General features: G+C 46.3%; 1 protein-coding gene across 1 annotated transcript in view; it reads left to right on the forward strand.

Moving 5' to 3' along the window:
* The first annotated feature begins 4,520 nt into the window (after positions 1–4,520).
* The window catches only part of LOC139248393 (alpha-1,3-mannosyl-glycoprotein 4-beta-N-acetylglucosaminyltransferase B-like), a 414,869-nt gene continuing 398,216 nt past the window's right edge, over positions 4,521–21,173 (forward strand). Inside the window, exon 1 of the mRNA XM_070872141.1 lies at positions 4,521–4,656. Within this exon, the coding sequence (XP_070728242.1) occupies positions 4,566–4,656 (91 nt within the window). The 5' untranslated portion in view covers positions 4,521–4,565. The remainder of the gene's footprint in view (positions 4,657–21,173) is intronic.

Consider the following 21,173-nt stretch of genomic DNA (forward strand, 5'->3'; position numbering starts at 1 on the left):
CATACATTGCAACAAATTGCATACACCCAGATGGAGATATAACACAGCCATCACCTGTGCACAAGCACATTACTTTCCTTCCCCCCTCTCTTTCTTTTCCCTCTATCCCTTCCCCTCCTCGCTCCATGGCACCTGGCCGAGGAACTCCTCAGGCAGTGCCTCATTGGGGGGGATGAAGACAGATACATTGATTGGATGGGTATGGCGCCGTCCTGGGGACAAATGGGGTGCCCTGTGGAGAGGTGCTTGGGGCCGGTGCCTCCAGAGTGGAATGACTGGAGGACCAATTGATGGCCTTGGGGTGGAATAGGTTCTGGAGCATGGCGATGCAGGCTCTTCGAAGTCCGCACTCTCATCCGTCGAAAACAGACCCAGCAAATTGACAGGCGACAATCGGAGCTCCTCAGCAGCAGATGTAGTAGGATCGTCCACCAACTCCTGCCCCGCACCCCCACCTTCTGGCCTCTGTGGCCTTGCCGGGGGCCGCGCTGCTGGCTGAACTATAAGACACAAATGAGGTTATTAGAGGAGAAGGGGTTGCGAGGGTGACAAGGTGAGTCCAGCGCTACACACAGCATATGCACGACAAAAGCACCACTGCTATCAAAATCATTGTAGACATCACATTTCATGACCAACAATACATTGTGGATTGCAATGATTTTCATTAGGCCAGCATTATTTCTATGGCATTTATAGAAATCATCTATCATATATGATTGGTCGGATATGAGTTGGTGTGGCATCTACTGACTTTACATCACGCAATGGTGTAAGCTTTACTCACGTAGCATCAGTTTAGGGTCTGCAGATGCGTCCGTGGCTTCTGGGGCTGCTTCCCCACGAGTGCTAGCACTCGCTCCTCCATCTCAGTGATGTCGCTGGCTACTGGTGGCCCCCCCACCCGTTCGCCTCTGCATGGACCTCATCATCGATAGCTTCTTCTGTAAAAGGTGACAGGACGACATGGCATGAGATCATTGCATGATATCATTGCTAGGTACTGTCACAGACACTGACACAACACATAACCGACAGATATAATCATGATTATTATGATTATTGTCATTCTTTACCTAAAGACGTACACTGTGACCGCAGGCTTTGAGTAAAATATTCCCGGTAAAAGTGCAAGAACTTACATCTGCTGATAATCACTCATGACTGTTACAAATCAAATTATATAAATTCGTAAGTACATGTAAATAAATGTAATCCTTTCTCTTGCGGATCCCACAAGGTCGTTCCATCGTCTATGGCATTGGTTGCCCTCACGCATCTCGTTGGTCACCGACAAGACCACCTCTACTATCTTGGTCCATATCCTCTGGTAGGCCTTTGGGATGGGCTTCGCACGCCCTCCCTGTGTCAAATCACCCCAGTGTGACTCGACCTCCTGCAGGAAGGAGGCATTTGCCTCATCCAAGAACCTCCTGACTCTTTTGCAGCCTCCAATGTGCTCCTCTCCCACCTCACTGCTCTCTCCAACGTCAGTCTCCACAGCGTGCTGTGATGCCTCCTCCTCTCCCTTCATTATAGGGCAAATTCGGTCAACTATGTGGCTGTTAACAGCTACTTTTTGATTGCCTACTTGCTGTGAAGCTCTAAAGTCTCCCTCCTTCCTCCCAAAGCAGCCACACAACACCCAGCCACGCCTTCAGCCCCTCTGAGCTCCCTCTCTCTCTGTCTCCTCTTCTGCACATGTCATGGTGACCCTTGACCTCCTGAATCGCGGGAATCGAGCGTTGCCATGCTGTTGCTAAGGACGGCCACATATTATGGCAGTATGTCAAAAAAATTTAATGCTACTGTCCATTTGATATCGCTCACGGTAACGTCCATTTTCAAAAATGTAACTAGGTGTTTTGAGAATCGGCGAGCAGCCGACGATCTAAAAACCCTATTTTACCGCCCATGCCAGAAATAACGTCCATTTTTGGGTGATAAGCTCAAAAGTGGAGGTTCTAGCATAATGTATTTGTTTAATTTCTTTGCCATTTCCTTATTCCCCATTATAATTTCTCCTGTCTCAGCCTGTAAGGAACCCACAATTATGTTCGCTAATCTTTTCCATTTTGCATACCCATAGAAGATTTTATTATCTGTTTTTATGTCTTTCGCTAATTTACTCACATATTCTATTTCCCCTGTCTTTACCAATTTCTTGAGACAGACACACACAGGGAGTAACACCTGAGAGACAGACACACACGGGGAGCAACACCGGAGAGACAGACACACACGGGGAGCAACCCTGAGAGACACACACACAGGGAGTAACACCTGAGAGACAGACACACACAGGGGGTAACACCGGAGAGACAGACACACACAGGGAGCAACACCGGAGAGACAGACACACACAGGGAGCAACACCTGAGAGACAGACACACACAGGGAGCAACACTGGAGAGACAGACACACACGGGGAGCAACCCTGAGAGACACACACTCACAGGGAGCAACACCTGAGAGACAGACACACACAGGGAGCAACACCTGAGAGACACACACTCACAGGGAGCAACACCTGAGAGACACACACTCACAGGGAGCAACACCTGAGAGACAGACACACACAGGGAGCAACACCTGAGAGACAGACACACACACGGGGAGCAACACCGGAGAGACAGACACACACAGGGAGCAACACCGGAGAGACAGACACACATAGGGAGCAACACCTGAGAGACAGACACACACAGGGAGCAACACCTGAGAGACAGACACACACAGGGAGCAACACCTGAGAGACATACACACACAGGGAGCAACACTGGAGAGACAGACACACACAGGGAGCAACACCTGAGAGACACATACACACGGGGAGCAACCCTGAGAGACACATACACACGGGGAGCAACCCTGAGAGACACACACTCACAGGGAGCAACCCTGAGAGACACACACACACGGGGAGCAACCCTGAGAGACACACACACACAGGGAGCAACCCTGAGAGACACACACTCACAGGGAGCAACCCTGAGAGACACACACTCACAGGGAGCAACCCTGAGAGACACACACTCACAGGGAGCAACCCTGAGAGACACACACACACAGGGAGCAACCCTGAGAGACGCACACTCACAGGGAGCAACCCTGAGAGACACACACACACGGGGAGCAACACCTGAGAGAGACAGACACACACAGGGAGCAACACCGGAGAGACACACACTCACAGGGAGCATCACCTGAGAGACACACACTCACAGGGAGCAACACCGGAGAGACAGACACACACAGGGAGCAACACCGGAGAGACACACACTCACAGGGAGCAACACCTGAGAGACACACACTCACAGGGAGCAACACCGGAGAGACAGACACACACAGGGAGCAACACCGGAGAGACAGACACACACAGGGAGCAACACCGGAGAGACAGACACACACAGGGAGCAACACCGGAGAGACAGACACACACAGGGAGCAACACCGGAGAGACACACACACACGGGGAGCAACACCTGAGAGAGACAGACACACACAGGGAGCAACACCGGAGAGACAGACACACACAGGGAGCAACACCGGAGAGACAGACACACACAGGGAGCAACACCGGAGAGACACACACTCACAGGGAGCAACCCTGAGAGACACACACTCACAGGGAGCAACCCTGAGAGACAGACACACACAGGGAGCAACCCTGAGAGACACACACTCACAGGGAGCAACACCGGAGAGACAGACACACACAGGGAGCAACACCGGAGAGAGAGACACACACAGGGAGCAACACCGGAGAGACAGACACACACAGGGGGTAACACCTGAGAGAGACAGACAGACACAGGGAGTAATACCTGAGACAGACACACACAGGCGGTGACACCTGAGAAAGACAGACACACACAGGGAGTAACACCTGAGAAACACACACATACAGAGAGTAACACCAGAGGGAGACACATACAGGGAGTAACACCTGAGAGACATATACACACAATTGCCGATAGATAAGAGCGAGAGGGAAGTGAAACAGAATAAAGGAACTTCGTATGAGCGCGAGAGAGAAGATAGTTTAAGTGAGAAGCACTCGAGAGGAAGGAAGGAAAGCGGTGGCAAGGGCGGAGACTGACGGGGGTTGACAAAATAGATTTGTGAAACGGTGACAATGGTTTGAGCGGAGAGACAGAGCTGGCAGGCAGCGGGCGAGCCCTGTGTGTGCAACTGAACCGACCAGAAACTGGCATAAGGAGCAAAGAGAGATGGAGAAATGGTCGGGTGAATCTGAGAAGTAATAAAGACTGGACATGAATTGAAAGAGTAAAACTGAGAGAAAAGAAACAAAGAGCGGGGAAGAGAAGAGACTGAATCCACGAGCGAGGACAGAGATGCGAGAGAATAAATGAAGGGTGGGAGAGTGTCGCTGATCGATACTGTAAGAGCGGCCACTACCTGAAGGGTGAGGTGAAAGGAGGAAGAAGGTATTGAAAGTGAGAGTCAGTGCATTTGTGGATCGGTCGCACAGAGCCTGCCCCAGGCAATAGCCAGCACCAGCAGACACCTGTCCGGTCTGTATGGTTCTGAGATGACATGAAATGAGGCTCAGGAATGGAAGTGTTTTAACAGTGCTCGTCCTGGGTGCCTTTCTCTCCGTGTCGTGGTTCGCTTCCTGGCTGAATATGAAAGGTATGTGAGGCATTTCTGTCTTGGTGCATTGTCCTTCGCCAGGGCGAGGTGGCCCAGGCTACACCACCCCGCTCGGTGCTGGACACGAGTTGCTTTGAGTTAAGATTCCCTGTTTTGGATCAAAGAACTATACTGTTCACGCTTGTTTTGTGTGTACCTGTGCGTTTACACTGCAATCGCCAATCCACTGTAATTCATTGACTCCGCTCGCAGTCAGCCGAAAGTCAAAATAAAAAGGACACTATGAACGCTGGACTTAAATACAAACACTGCCGGAATTACACTCCAAGGGAGAGGGTTTTGATTGTCTTGTAACTAGGCTGGATTTATATTGCACTCTTTGGGAACTCAAAGTACTGAAAGAGGGGCGCTGAATGTCTCATGACTCAGAGCGTCAATATCCGAGTCTTCAGTCACGCCGCCACTCTTCTGTTGAACTGCAAGTGTAGCATTAGCATTAAGTCAAGTAATTCGCCAAAGGTTTGGTTAGATCAGCTTGCACAAAGGTTCTGGATATAACCATGTCTCTCCCTTGGAGAGTGCTTCTAATATTTTCTGCTTGGCATTTACAGCTCCTTTATCAGGAGCAGCCTCAGTGAACATAGTTAATCCGGCAGTTGAGTGTGAGTTATACTGCAACTTTTTCATCCCAAACTGCTTTGCATTTGACACAAATGTGCAGTATGAATGCAGCCCAGGAGTGAAGTTAGAAAACACATCTACATGCAAAGGATGGTAGAAATTTGGAACTCTTTTCTGCAAACGGCTGTTGTTGCTAGATCAATTATTAATTTTAAATCTGAGATTGATAGATTTCTGTTAACAAAATGTATTAAGGGATATGGAGTTAGGTCACAGATTAGCCATGATCTCATTGAATGGCGGAACAGGCTCGAGGGGCTAAATGGCCTACTCCTGTCCCTATGTGAGATTGGCCCAGAAATTGCGGTCGGAGGCTTCCTGCGGGCAGATGCTTCTGACCAAATTTTTTTTAACACAAGTACCTGGTGGTCCCGGAGGAACATAGACTTGCACTCCGAGGACTCCATTCACAGTCCAGCGTAGGGGCCCACGTATTCCAGGAGCATATGTGCAGCCTGGGATCACGTGGGCCGGACCAACCAATGAAAATGGCGAATCCCCATTCACAGTAATGGTGAGTTCCATTTGTACGGAGGTCACCATTTCTATCAATGGGGATACCCCCCAAAAACACAAATATTTTAAAGAAATAAGAAAAACACTTCACATATTTAAAATTAATTGAAATTGAATTTATGCTTTCTTTTATTAGCAATAAAAGTTTGAAGGACATTCACTGGGCAAGATTTGGGCAAATAAATCTCTGCCCGCGAAGGCCCTTCTCCTGGGGATGCATTGGAGCAAAAGACATATTGACAGTTTGCAGGTGCCAGTTTCCAGTGCATGCGCATCGCATGCTGACAACCGGCACTAGTGGGGCCTCTACAGCTGCATGTGTAAAGACCACGATTTTTGGCCCATTATGTTTGGAGCTTCCACTATTTCGGGATTTTTTGGGGACTATTTCTTCACAAAATGGTTTTACAAAAAAAGGTCATTTTAAATGTTGAGTTTTTAAAGCGAAGTGTATTCAGAAATCAAATAGGGAATTCAGAAGAAACTTTTTTACTCAGAGAGTGGTGAGAATGTGAAACTCACTACGACAGGGAGTGGTTGAAGCGAATAGTATAGATGTATTTAAGTGGTGGTTCGATGAGCATATGTGGGGAAATGAATAGAGGGTTATGCTGATAGTTAGATGAGGAAAGACGGGAGGAGGCTCGAGTGGAGCATAAATGCTGGCATGGACTGGTTGAGCCGAATAGCCTGTTTCTGTGCTGTATATCCCAAGTAATATCCTATGTATTCACAAACGTTTAAGTCAAAAACAAAAGTATAAAGGACAGTAGCTCTGCTAATAGCATTTGTTTCTCCCAAAGATGGCAATCAATATATTACTGTTTTGGTAATCAATAAATGCCTCCTACCCATTGTGTTGGGAAGTTTCTGACCTCACTGCTTGGCAGGGATGGCTTGGCGGGTCTGTGTATTTTTAACAAAGGAAGATGAGAAAGAAACTGAGACAGAAACACAGGCAGACAGTTAGGTTCAGCAAACAAAGTCAGTTTTTAAACAAAAGCTGCAAGGGCAAGCTATTGGCAAACTGTAAAGAAGAATGCAGGAGGGTCGTTATTTCATTTAAGTCAAGCAAAATAACTCATTGATGTAGCGAAATGTAGCATGTTGGTTATTTTTGTATTATTATGTAAAACAGGTTGTGCTGAGTGAGTCCAATAATAACTGTTCTGTATATTTAATTGCTGGGAAGTAAATCAGCTTAACATTTCGTATCCAGCTTCATTTCGGTCCACCTCTGAAAAGATTGAAGAAATACCTGTGTGAAATACATAAATATTCAGTTCACATCATAAGGTGATACAATTGTTACACCTGTAGATTACACTATTGTATAGTTAAATATTGGACATTAGGGGCACATCCATCAAACTAACTCACTGCTTGTGGCATGTATTAACACTGCTGTACCCATGAATGTGCAAATAAAGTTTTGATTTACTGTGGGTCGGCAGTCTGTTGCTACATAAATTGCGTGTTATTCATCCTGTTATAAAAATGTCGTAAAAGTTAGAATCACTTTGTACTACAAAACTGAAAGAATGCATTTACTATTTTTTTAGATAATATACATAGGAAATCCTCACCCAGATTTTAACGGAAATGGTTAACTATGCTGTGTGCATATGTGAATGTCTAATTACAAAGTCACAGTAGTTTTTTTTAAGTGCCGATATGGCTAGGTATTCAGGATTTTGCACACACAGCATTGTTTAACTGTGGGTGAACTCGTCTTAGCTGTAAAATACTTTCCTCCTGTCCAATAAGAAACACACAGGGTAGATTTTCCTCTTTACCGCCCGAGTGCTAATCTGGCAGGGCCAGAGCACGCACCCTGAACAGAACCTGCCTGATTTCCAATCCATTCATTTCATTGCAGTGAAAATCACCGACCAGATTATCACCCAGGCAGCGAAGATAAAAAATCTACTCCAATGTGTCAAAACAAAAGTGTAGCTTTTTACTAGTTATCAGAGCAATGACCCCATCTTGTTTTCCTTTCACCTTTAAAAAGAGAGATGTAATAATGTATACAACTTGTGAAGAGAAACTAAGCAATCTATGAGGTTTTTCATAAGTCTAATTGAAGGTCTGTGAAAAGTACAGGGTAGGGAAATAGTTCAACATTAGAACAACGTTGATATTATTCAAGGCGAGATCTCCACACACACTATGTGTAATCTGACCCAATCAAGTCTTTGGCGACTTTCTTGATTTAACACAGGTGCCACGCATTTAGGTCACACGTCATTTGGTTAGTTTTTTCTTGTGTGTGCATGATGAGGGAGTGGAGCCTAGAGTGGAGCCTAGCTACCATGGTATTTTATAGGACGATGTGTGCTTTAGTATATCCGGGAAATTTCTCGATGATTTTCTCAGCTTTCCAACTTTTTTCTGTTCCTCACATATACAAACTCCCTTGAATGCACACACAGCAGCCTTACTGAACATGTGGCAACAAGTTATTCGATTTACTATCAGGCACATGGTGAGGAGAGGTGACACTTTGGCATTGCATTAACTCCTGGGCTGAACTGGTAGCAAGGATTTTGTTGAAATCCTTTTTATTTTCTGTGGTAATTTTCTCCATTCTTCCTCTGCCACGTGTTGTTGCTCCAAGCGAAATTATAATTCCTTGAATGCCAGGAGCTGATTGGCCACCCCTCATATGTGATCTTAGACTGTGGGGGTAGTTTTATCTAATTGCGCTCCTGGCACGGAAGCTCGCCCATCGTGTACCCACATTGGTAATTCAGGCACGCAGGCCCCGCTGCCATCCCCCCACACTGCAATTAAATCATGGAAGTATCTGTTTTTTAACTGCAAAATGGAATCCTGAATACAAAATGGAACCCAAATATAACTTCACTTAGCATAACTTATCTAACATTTCACCACCCTCCTCCTCCACCGTGGCCCTGGAAAAAAAGTCCACATATGCCATCTCGTGAACATCATGTACCAATCTTTATCCATCCATTCCAGCAGCCTTCGCTTCATATTACACATCATGGTACCAACAAGTAACATTTTTTAATTTCACTTTTTTTAAATTCATTCACGGGATGTGGGTGTCACTGGCAAGGGTAGCATTTATTGCCCATCCCTAATTGCCCTGCTTGGCCATTTCAGAGGGTAGTTAAGTGTCAACTCCATTGCTTTGGGTCTGGAGTCACATATAGGCCAGTCTGGGTAAAGACAGCAGATTTCCTTCCCTGGAACCAGATGCGTTTTTATGACAATCTGATAGTTTCATGATCACTAGCTTTTTATTCAATAACAGAATTTAAATTCCCCAGCTGCCATGGAGGGATTTGAACTCTTGGTTCTGGATTATTAGCCCAGTAACATTAGCACTATGCTATCACCCCCATGTGCAGTAAACAAAGTTTTAAAGCTGAATATACCTCAAATATTACCATATAGTAAGAAATCATCTCCAGGACTTAAAGATCCTCCAACACGTTCCTACTCGCATCCATATTTTGAATAGTTTTAATAAAATGTGAACATGACGCTCACGAGCTGAATACATGGACTCAACAGAAGTGAGGAGTCAGGAATTACAGGCCTGCCATGGCTCTCCTGAGCAAGGACTGATGCAACAGCCGTCTCACTTGCGGCTGCCTCAGGATGAATGGGTAAAGGTGGGTCAGGGCTTCTCAGCATCTGTTTGTTTTAAAAGTTCGACTCATAATATAGGAACAGGAGTAGACCATTCAGCCCCTCGAGCCACTGAAGTCAACAGAAATAAAAATTGGATGAGATGTAAAATGGCTGCCGACTCGCTATCACCCATTTTACACTACCGCACAAGTCAAGATCTACCCCAGGATATCCCCACTCAGGGCCAGATTAAGAGCCTGATGGGCCTAGGGCAAACTGATCCAAATGGGCCTATAGTTATGTTTTGGGCTGGTTATGACTGTGATAGCTGATCTGACCTGAAACAAATAAATCAAATGCAAAAATATAATAAATTACTATGGTGGACTTATACTATAATATATTAATATAATATATTATATATTAACATATATTTTATATATTAAATATATTATATAATAACACAGTTAAATAATAACAGATAAATAGTAAAGATCTTGTCTCTGCAAAAATATTATGTACATGTTAGGCCAATAAACAATATTTTCCTCGGTCTTGTTTTTCCTCTCATTGTCTATTCTATTCAACCTATTTGGGGGGGGCCTTTATTTTTTTTCTACATTTATTTGGTGGGCCTATGTTCTTTGGTGGGCCTGGGGCTGCAGCCCCATCTGCCCCATAGTTAATCTGCCCCTGTCCCTACTTGTTGCGTAGGGACAACTGGATTCCCTCCACTATTCCTTTCAAAAGTGCAGCTCCTCCATTGTTTTCCTGACAAAGTTCTCAGACGAGGGTCCATTTGGACCACAGTCAGTCACAATACTCCAGAGTGGGCTCATTAGCTTCCTGATGGGTATTCACTACAGAACATCCATGCTGAACTAGCTGTTGCCATTTCTTTTATAACTGCTGGAAAGGTACTACTGCTCGCTGGTATTCTGCCGGCAGGATTCATAAGAACATAATAATTAGGAGCAGGAGTAGGCCATACGGCCCCTCAAACCTGTCCCGCCATTCAACCTCAACTCCACTTTCCTGCCCGATCTCCATATCCCTTGATTCCCCTAGAGTCCAAAAACCTATCTATCTCAGCCTTGAATATACTCAACGGTTCAGCACCCACAGCCCTTTGGGGTAGTAAATGCCAAAGATTTACAATTCTCTAAGTAAAGAAATTTCTTCTCATCTCGGTCTTAAATGGCCGATCCCTTATCCTGACACTGTGCCCCCTAGTTTTAGACTCTTCAGCCAGGGGAAACAACCTCTCAGCATCTATCTATTCTTCACATTCCAAATGGGAGAGTCATCGGTGAGACCCGAATCAGGTCTTCCTTGTGAATTTGACACTGAATCTCAAAATCGACCAATTTAGTGGCGTAATCATAACTTGGCTGGTTGGGATCGAACATGCCCACTTAATTCGCTATCACTTTTAGCGTTTTCGTGTCTTTGGTGGGTGAAGGGACATTTGGTGATTGCCACTGAAGCACATGGTCCCAAGGGATCAGGGACGCCGATTTTGAAATCAGGTCTCAGTGCTGTCCTAATCTTGGGCCATAACTTTAGTGGCAGATACGCAGAAATCCAGGAGAAATGGGATGCTCTGGATGTTCTGGAAATGTTCCACCAGAGAATCCCTGCAGAATTTCAAGGCAAAAGAATGAGTTAAAAGACAGCCCAGCAGGACAGATACAAGGAGAGGTTTAAAATCAAAGGCAGTCCAGAAGGGTAAATGCTAGGAGAGAGTTAAAACAGGAGGAGCAGGTCTTTGTTAATATCTCCTCTTTGTATATTCAATCCAGTTAAATAATATATTAACATTGGATCCAATAAATAGGCAAAAAGGTAACCAGTTTACAAACCGAATAGATAGAGTGGCCTTTGCTTTCTACCAACTCTTCCCAATAGATGGCCATATTGAATCTGCCAAGTTTATTTTGGGGTGGCCACCAACTGCATCAGAGGCCGGACCCCAGCAATAGCCCCAGTTAAAAAAAGAAAAAAATAGAAAGACATGCATTTATATAGTGCCTTTCATGACCTCAGGACATCCCAAAGAGCTTTACAGCCAATGAAGTACTTTTGAAGTTTAGTCACTGTTGTAAGTTAGGAAACCTTAAATAAAAGCTCCTTTAGATCCTTCCTCTTCTGTACCTTTCCCCACAGTGATTCTACCTGCTGATTGCACCCGATCAGATCCTTCTTTGCTACTGATATTTGAATACTGTCATCCCAACTGGTTCAGGAATCATCAGCTGCCTGACCCGCTGAGATTTCTAGCATTTTCTGTTTTTATTTCAGATTCCAGCATCCACGGTATTTTGCTTTTGTATTGGTTCAGGAATCTCTCACTTTCACGAACTGGCTCAGATTTTCTCTATTGGGGCAGCAGGTCATTCTGCTTCTGTGAGGGATTGTGCTCGCAGGTGCCCTCGTGCTGACCCTACCAGAGTATTCGGGGTCAGCATTGGTGGGTGACTGTGTCTCTGCGGTTGCATCCCAGGCACCCGCTGACCCCAAAAGGTCGCAAAATGTAGGGCTGGATTTTCGGGTTTCTCCGTTTTGGGGCGAAAATATAAGCGATACGTGAAAATTACCGTTTTCACTGCCTTACCGACTTATGGCTAATTTTTGGCACTTGGGATCTGTGCCAGGCAGTGCAAAGGGGGTGTTGTACTATTATTCAGGGCATAAAAATGCGATCCTCGCCAACTTTAGTGTAGGGCCGGGAGTGCTGCGAGAGAGGCCTTGGGAGGGGGGAGGGAAACAAAATTTTTAAAAAACATTCAAAAAACATTACCAAGACCCTTACCTCACAAATCGCTGGAAAAAAAAATGTAAACCTTTAACTTACCTTTTTTTCAGGTTTTCCAACTTACTGCTGCTGGCGCTAGGTTTTACCTGGTGGTCTTCGGGGCGTGGCGTAGGGGTCGGGTGAATGCCGAAACTCAGACGGTAATGCAATCCGAGTCATTACACATCTGGCACAGCTCTCCCCGGTGGTGCTTCCAAGCGCCGTCGCAAACAAGGAACCGAGGATCGCGCCCGGGCTTAGCGACCGGGTTTTCGACGTGGAGGGTCAAAACACGACGAAAACCCGGTCGCTAACCACCCGAAAATCCAGCCGATGGTGTTTCAGGTTTGGGGCGGGGTAGGGTATCATGCTTCCCCCAGAAATATATATTTTTTGGCGGGGGGAATATCTGCTGGGATCCAACCTTCTTAAATGCTCCCTGACTCTCCATGGCTCCATCCTGTGTTGCTCCTTCTGATAATGGCACACAAGGAAATGCCTATAGAGAATGCCACAACTGCTTCTGAGAAGTTAGCGAGGAGTGATAGTTGGGTGAAAATTTCCCAGTGGTCTCACAACAACAACAACTTGTATTTATATAGAGCCTTGGACATAGTGAAACGTCCTAAGGCGCTTCACAGGAGTATTATGAGATAAAACATTTGACACCGAGCCACATAAAGAGAAATTAGGGCAGGTGACCAAAACCTTGGTCAAAGAGGTAGGTATTAAGGAGCATCTTAAAGGAGCAAAGTGAGTTAGGGAGGCAGAGAGGTTTAGGCAGGGAATTCCAGAGCTTGGGGCCTTGGCAACAGAAGGCACGGCCACCAATGGTTGAGTGATTATAATCAGGATGTTCAAGAGGGCAGAATTAGAGGAGCGCAGACATCTCGGGGTGGGGGCGGGGGGGGGATTTGTGAGGCTGGAGGAGATTACAGAGATAGGGAGGGGTGAGGCCATGGAGGGATTTGAAAATAAGGATGAGAATTTTGAAATCAGTGAGAAGCAAGTTGAGGTCTGTGTAGGCCAAAATGTCAATGAAAAAAAGAAATCGCTGCAAAAAAATCATCCCAAGTTGCGGAACTATCTATTGAAACTCTGCACAATCTTTAGGTTCGCAAACGACCAACAGCTGAGCCTTATAAATCTCAGTCTAATTTACCCCGAGTGCTTTGCAAGTTTAAAAGCCGGAATTCCGGAGCTGCGGTGCCTTTGACCATCGTTATAATCCATGTAAATGAGCTCACCTGGGATGTGGCAGGTGCAGCGCAGGAAGGACCAGAAAGTGAAAGGGAATTTTGAAGGATCAATTTTGCGGCGGGAAAACCAGCATAAATGGCTTCTGTCTCAATTTGCTGTCCAAGAGGTCACTTGCCTCAATTATACACTGAAATTACGCCAACTTTCTAGATCAAAATATTCTTAATATGCTAGTATTTGCCTTACAAAGTTGTTACTGTCAATGTCTTACCAGAGAACATTACTGAGCGCACCATCGGTTTCTTCAGCCAACGCTTCCGCTGCCTGGACCGCTCTGGAGGAGCCCTGCAGTCCTCAGCTGAGTGGGTATCGAGATTTGTGGTTGTGTGATGAATGCTACACAACTTCGCCACTATAAGGAAACAGTCCTTGTCACCACCTATCAGGTGAGAAGCTGAGGAGCAAGAGCACGAGAAGGAGGAAGTGGATGAAGAGGAAGAGGAAAGGAGGCTACAAAGTAGACAGCCCCTTTCTACCTGGGCTCTATGTGATTAGATTATTCATGAGTGATACCAGCAACCTCAACTACACCTCCCCATTCACCAACAGTCCCATGCTCCTTACCTTTCCTCTATCACTGACCATCACATCATCTTCTTTCTGACAATACAAAAATAAAAACCACTTCCTTTCAGGGGAGGTAACTCCAATCTTATTCTGCGCCTGGAGCAAAGTCTTGTGCCTCACAAGTGTTTGAACCCCCAAACGGGGCACACTCGAATTTTTAGCCCATCAATTGTAGAGTTGAGTACTGATAGATAAAGATTGTTGATGGTGGATGTTGGGGGTGTAGTGAATGAGCAGTGGATGAGGCTAGTGGTGCACTTGGTAGGATATGCCATTTGAAGATTGAACTTACTCAACTTGACAGCGCACACCAGATTATTAAACTTCTTCCTGCACTGTATCCATGTTCTTCAAGCTACCCTCCTGGCATTGGCCTCCACTGTTACTTCTTCCCACTGTCTCCTGCGCATATATATCCTGAGGACCACCTGCCCCTCTGTGGACACAGGATGTCTCTCCTTCTCTCCACGCCTTGCACCAAGACCTCCAGTGCATTGTCAGGAAATCTTGCTGCTTGCACTCTCGCATGTTCAGCCATTCCTCAAAGTATCATAGCCCAGGTTCACTTTTCAAAAAACTCCCACCACTTCTTGCAGCCATAATGCAGCTCCCCTTCAAGAGGTGCAGGCTGCCTTTAACTAGTACTAGCCACCCAATATTGGGTCCCCTGCTGATGCGTGCTGCCAATAAACAGCAGGCTGCACGCCTCAATTATGTAAAGCAGCAAATAGCACCAATTTAACGTGTTGCCTGCAACAAAATGAACGGGCACAGGTTAATTGCGTACCATAATCCCCTTGCCTGTTTTCGGTGGTTATCCAACTTCACCCCCCCACGCTGTCTGTCAGAGTGTTATTTGCCCATTAGTCGAAGAAAACTAGGAGAGCCCAGAACATCATGTACTATTTCTAGTGAACCCATTAACAGTGTAAGTGCTTTAATGTTCACCAGAGCATGCTACATCCTCATATAATTTGTATACAATGTCTTAATTCAGTCAATAGCTTGCGGGAGGAAGCTTTTACACTGAGTGTGAGAAAAAGTATCTGGTCACAGCCTGAATCTGTTATGTATGAATAAAGAGTCTGACTGGATACTGTGAGCTCAAAGTAAAGTGTGACCTTAGTCTTTTATTGCAGGTATCCAGAGTGGCTCTCCAGCCTGTGAGACCTCCTTAAGTACCTGTGCTCCCAAGGGATTGTGTGATCCCTTGGGACTCCAGGGGATGAGCCCTCTGATGGCTATACAAGGTATATACAGGTTTACATATATAACAACAATCCCCCCCCCCCAAAGTCAAAAGTGTAACTATTTACAAGGTGAGTCGATCTGGGGCCTTTCTTTCCCTGGTTGATCATCTCGGTGCAAATGCTGGTTTTGTTGAATCGTTTGTTGGGCCCTCGCTGGGCTGCTATGCAGCTGGCCTTGCTGGGCTGCCTGGTGTGGTGAGTCCTGCTGGGCTGCTGCATGTGATGAGTTCTGCTTCGTGGCCAACCACGGTGTCGGTTGCCACTTGCGTGCATGTTGGGGGGGTCAAAGAAGGTCGGGTCCAAAGTGGGTTGCTCTGGATAGTCCGTGAAGCTGAATTTGATTTGGTCCAAGTGTTTCTGGTGAATGAGTCCATTTGAAAGTTTGACCCGAAACACCCTGCTCCTGTCTTTGGCCACAATAGGGCCGGGAAGCCACTTCGGCCCTTGTCCATAGTTCAAAACAAATACAGGATCATTGATTTCAATTTCGCGTGACGTATTTGCGCTCTCATGATATGTACTTTGTTGAAGCAGCCTGCTCTCTACCTGTTCATATAGATTAGGTGAACTAATGAGAGCCTTGTCTTAAGTGCCCTTTTCATGAGCAGTTCAACAGTTGGAATCCCAGTGAGCGAGTGGGGTCTCATGCGGTAGCTAAGCAGGACTCGGGATAGGCGAGTCTGCAGTGAGCCATCCGTTACCCTCTTCAAGCCCTGCTTGATAGTTTGAACTGCTCTCTCTGCCTGACCATTAGATGCTGGTTTTAACGGGGCAGATGTAACATGTTTGATCCCATTGCGGGTCATGAACTCTTTGAAATTGGCACAGGTGAAACATGGCCCGTTTTCGCTCACAAGGACATCAGGCAGTCCGTGCGTGGCAAACATGGCTCGCAGGCTTTCTGTGGTGGCAGCGGACGTGCATGCCGAAATTATCTCACATTCAATCCATTTGGAGTATGCGTCTACAACCACAAGGAACATTTTACGCAAAAACGGGCCTGCATAGTCGACATGGACCCGGGACCATGGTTTGGAAGGCCAAAACCATAAACTTAGTGGCGCCTCCCTGGGTGCATTACTTAACTGCGAGCACGTGTTACATTTGTGCACGCAGGACTCTATGTCCGCATCGATACCAGGCCACCACACGTGGGATCTGGCTATTGCTTTCATCATTACAATGCCTGGGTGAATACTATGGAGGTCACTGATGAAAGTGTCCCTGCCCTTCTTGGGGACCACTACCCGATTACCCCACAGAAGGCAGTCTGCCTGTATAGACATTTCATCTTTGCGCTGCTGGTACGGCTTTATCTCTTCCTGCATTTCCATCGGGACACTGGACCAGCTCCCGTGAAGCACACAATTTTTTACTAAATACAGTAAGGGGTCCTGGCTCGTTCAGGTTCTAATCTGTCGGGCTGTGACGGGTGATTGCTCACTCTCGAATGCTTCCATAACCATGACTAAATCTGCGGGCTGTGTCATTTCCACCCCCATGGTGGGCAATGGCAGCCTACTGAGAGCACTGGCACAGTTTTCTGCACCTGGCCTGTGGCGGATGGCATAGTTGTATGCGGACAACGTGAGCGCCCATCTCTGGATGCGGGCCGATGCATTTGTATTTATCCCCTTATTTTCGGAAAAAAGTGATATCAGTGGCTTATGTTCAGTTTCCAATTCAAATTTGAGCCCAAACAGGCATTTTCCTTACCCCATAAACACACACTAACGCTTCTTTTTCAATCATGCTGTGGGCTCTCTCAGCCTTAGACAGACTTCTGGATGCATAAGCAACCGGTTGCAATTTCCCAGATTCATTCGCTTGTTGCAATACACACCCAACGCCGTACGACGACGCATCACATGCTAGTACCAAACGCTTACATGGATCATACAACACAAGCAATTTGTTTGAGCATAACAATTTTCTAGCTTTTCCAAAGACATTTTCTTGGCTTTTGCCCCATACCCATTCATCTCCTTTACGCAGTAAGGCGTGCAGTGGTTCGAACAGTGTGCTGAGACCTGGTAAGAAGTTACTAAAGTAGCCCAAGAGTCCTAGAAACGACCGCAGCTCCATCACGTTCTGTGGCCTCGGTGCATTCTCGATTGCCTCCGTCTTCAAATTGGTCGGCCTGATGCCGTCTGACGCGCTTCTACTCCCCAGGGACTCCACTTTAGGCACCAGGAAAATGCACTTCGAGCGTTTTAACCTGAGCCCCACATGGTTGAGTCGACTAAGAACCTCCTCCAGGTTCTGCAGATGCTCAACTGTGTCCCGACCTGCAACCAAGATGTCGTCCTGGAAGACCACCGTGCATAGGATCGACTTCAATAAGCTTTCCATGTTTCTCTGGAATATCGCCATGGCTGATCAAATCCCAAACGGGCATCTATTGTAAATGAAGAGACCTTTGTGCGTGTTGTTGCAGGTGAGGCCTTTGAGGTCAGGTCCAGCTTCGTGAACGTCTTTCCTTCTGCCAGCGTTGCAAAAAGGCCGGCAGCCTTTGGTAGTAGGTATTGATCCTGCAGGGAGAAACGATTGATTGTTACTTTGTAACCACCACAGATTCTGACGGTGCCATCTCCCTTGAGGACTGGAACAATCGGACTGGCCCACTCATTGAATTCGATCGGCGAAATGATGCCCTCTCGTTGCAGCCAGTCCAGCTCGATCTCTACCCTTTCTCTCATCATGTACGGTACTGCTTTCGCCTTGTGATGGATGAGTCGCGCCCCCGGAATTAGGTGGATCTGCACTTTTGTTCCTTGGAACTTCCCGATGCCTGGTTCGAACAGCGAAGGCAACTTGTTTAAGACCTGGGCACACAAAGTGTTGTCAGCGGATAAGAGCGCTCGGACGTCATCCCAGTTCCAGCGTATCTTTCCCAGGCAGCTCCTGCCGAGCAGCATGGGACCATCATCCGGTACCACCCAGAGTGGTAGCTTGTGCAACGCTCCATCACAGGAGACCATTATAGTAGCACTGCCGATTACGGGAATCAGTTCCTTTGTGTAAGTTCTCAGCTTCGTGCAAATGGGAGTCAAGACTGGCCTTGAGGCCTTGCTGCACCACAATTTATCAAGTCTTTTTGCTCATAATGGACTGGCTCGGTCCCATGTCCAGCTCCATTGACACCAGGAGTCCATTTAATTGCAGGTGAGCTCCAAGTAAAGTGTGACCTTAATCCTTTAATTGCAGGTCTCCAGAGTGACTCTCCAGCCTGTGAGGCCTCCTTAAGTACCTGTGCTCACAAGGGATTGTGGGATCCCTTGGGACTCCAGGGGATGAGCCCTCTGGTGACTATACAAGATATATACAGGTTTACATATATAACAGAATCGTAACTGTTATTTCTAAAATTGTAACATAAATATGCTTATTTCCTTTGAGGAGATGGGATTCAGATATCTCGACATAATCTTTTTCTTCAGACTGATATAATTCTTTGTGCATGTCCTTGTTGACAAATCTTGTATATTTCTATCTGTACCCCAGTTCTACTGAACTTCTGTTGTAACTCTGGCAGGAATCCAGCGCAACTCACTGGAAAACGGCAGGACCTCATTGTGATTCTGAAATTTTCCAGTCGGCTTTGTAAGGGGCAGAAAATTCCACCCACTCCTTACAAGGTCAGTAACATGAGGGGGCTCAGCTGGAGGCAGGGACTTCTTACCCTGGGAGTTCCCACCTCTTCAGCTCAGTTAGGACCCAGAGTGGGACTGGAGACCAATTCACAGCATGGAATGAGGCAAAGCAATCTCTATATGGTCGCAAGTGGGTGCCACTGGGAGAGTCCAGTTAAGGGGGCAAGCCTGATATCTGAAGAAAAGGGAAGTGCTTTAAATATAATAATGATTGGATTGGCCACCTTGCATAAAGAAGATGGCTAGGATTTGGGGGGCAGAGGCCTTGGCAATGATCCCCTCCAATGGCAGGCTTGAGTTGGATTTCTGGCTCCATGGGGCACATGGACTCCAGCAATGGAGGCATCTGGTGGCCCCATGCAGCAACAACAACAACTTGTATTTATATAGCGCCTTTAACGTAGTGAAACGTAGTGAAACGTCCCAAGGCGCTTCACAGGAGTATTATGAGATAAAAAATTTGACACCGAGCCACATAAGGAGAAATTAGGGCAGGTGACCAAAAGCTTGGTCAAAGAGGAGAGTCTTGAAGGAGGAAAGAGAGGCGGAGATGTTTAGGCAGGGAATTCCAGAGGTGAGGGCCTAGGCAACAGAAGGCACGGCCATTAATGGTTGAGCGATTATAATCAGGGATGCTCAAGAGGGCAGAATTAGAGGAGTGCAGACATCTCGGGGGGAGTGGGGGTGGGGGTTGTGGGGCTGGAGGAGATTACAGAGATAGGGAGGGGTGAGGCCATGGAGAGATTTGAAAACAAGGATGAGAATTTTGAAATTGAGGTGTTGCTTAACCGGGAGCCAGTGTAGGTTACTGAACACAGGGGTAATGGGTGAGCGGGACTTGGTACGCGTTAGGCTACGGGCAGCCGAGTTTTGGATCACTGATGTGGGAGGCCAGCCAGGAGTACGTTGGAGTAATCAAATCTAGAGGTAACAAAGGCATGAATGAGGGCTTCAGCAGCGGATGAGCTGAGGCAAGGGCGGAGGCAGGCGATGTTATGAAGGTGCAAATAGGCGGTCTTATTTATGCAGATGAGTGAGATTCCCACTAGCCCTGCAGAGTCTGGAGGGCTCTCGTGACTGCTGGGATCACGGCCCATGGACTTTTCGGATTCATGGTTATATTCAGTTCCTGGAGCAGCCAATGCGTTAGCTGTCTTGAGTGATTTTATAGCATACTGTTCAATGATATGCTGTCTGTCTTGTAGATTCCCGCTTCCAGCTCTGGATTCACATACTTGCGATTAGATGCATCTCCCTACACAGACCTCAGCTCATTTCCACTGTCCCCCAAACCCTCATGAGGTCCTCACTCTCATCTCAATTATGCAGAACATTCTGAAGCCCCAAAGGAATAACCGTCCTCACTTTTAACATGGTGTGATTTAAATACAAGCAGGAACTAAGAATGATGAAGAAAAGTATCGACATCGAAAACGGTAATTTTCACTAATCGCTTATGTAAAAATGGAGGGCTGAAACTAACTAATGCAAGGAGAAAAATGCAGCAAATGCATAAAACAAAATCATGTAAATATATCTTCTCCCTTTAAGAAGCCTGCTGCAACAGGCCAGGTCTGAGAACTCCCATCCGCTCTATTTATATGGGCAAGACTTCTGTTTTGGGAGGAGCCTTGTCAGAAGGCATCAAATTCAGCACAAAACACCATCATTTCATCTCAATATTGGAAAGAACATACACATGCTGGGAGCACAGGCTAACTTTCAAATCACAAAATGGCCGTGAGAAAGTCAGGTGCTTTGTGAATTGGGTGCGCAAGGTTCTGGACCTAATTTTTCAACCCCTATCCAATGCCTTCGACCAGCCTCCTGCTCAACCAGCAGAGGCTGACAAAATAGACCATAATAATTCATGGCAGTCTGCATTCTCCTTCATTTGTGAATTAAACATGTTCCTATGCACTACTTTTATTAGCATAATTTTATTTTTTATTATCTCTGTTAATTTGTATGCTTATGTGGCTATAACTATATAACCAGGATATCTGTTGGGTATCTGGCTATTTTAAGTATATGAACACTATTTGAGACTGATTGTGGGATCCTATTGGACTGCTACACCTGTACACAACTTGCTGTTGATAAAGTGGCCTCACCTCGCCTGATTGGTGAGATCATATCATTTAAATGATTAGAATACAGTTCCTGTGCCCATTGGCCCAGCATAGGGAACAGACTTATGGAAAAAGCAGGATATCCAGCACAATCTGG

The sequence above is a fragment of the Pristiophorus japonicus genome, chromosome 2, assembly GCF_044704955.1.
Source record: "Pristiophorus japonicus isolate sPriJap1 chromosome 2, sPriJap1.hap1, whole genome shotgun sequence".
Lineage (NCBI taxonomy): Eukaryota > Metazoa > Chordata > Chondrichthyes > Pristiophoridae > Pristiophorus > Pristiophorus japonicus.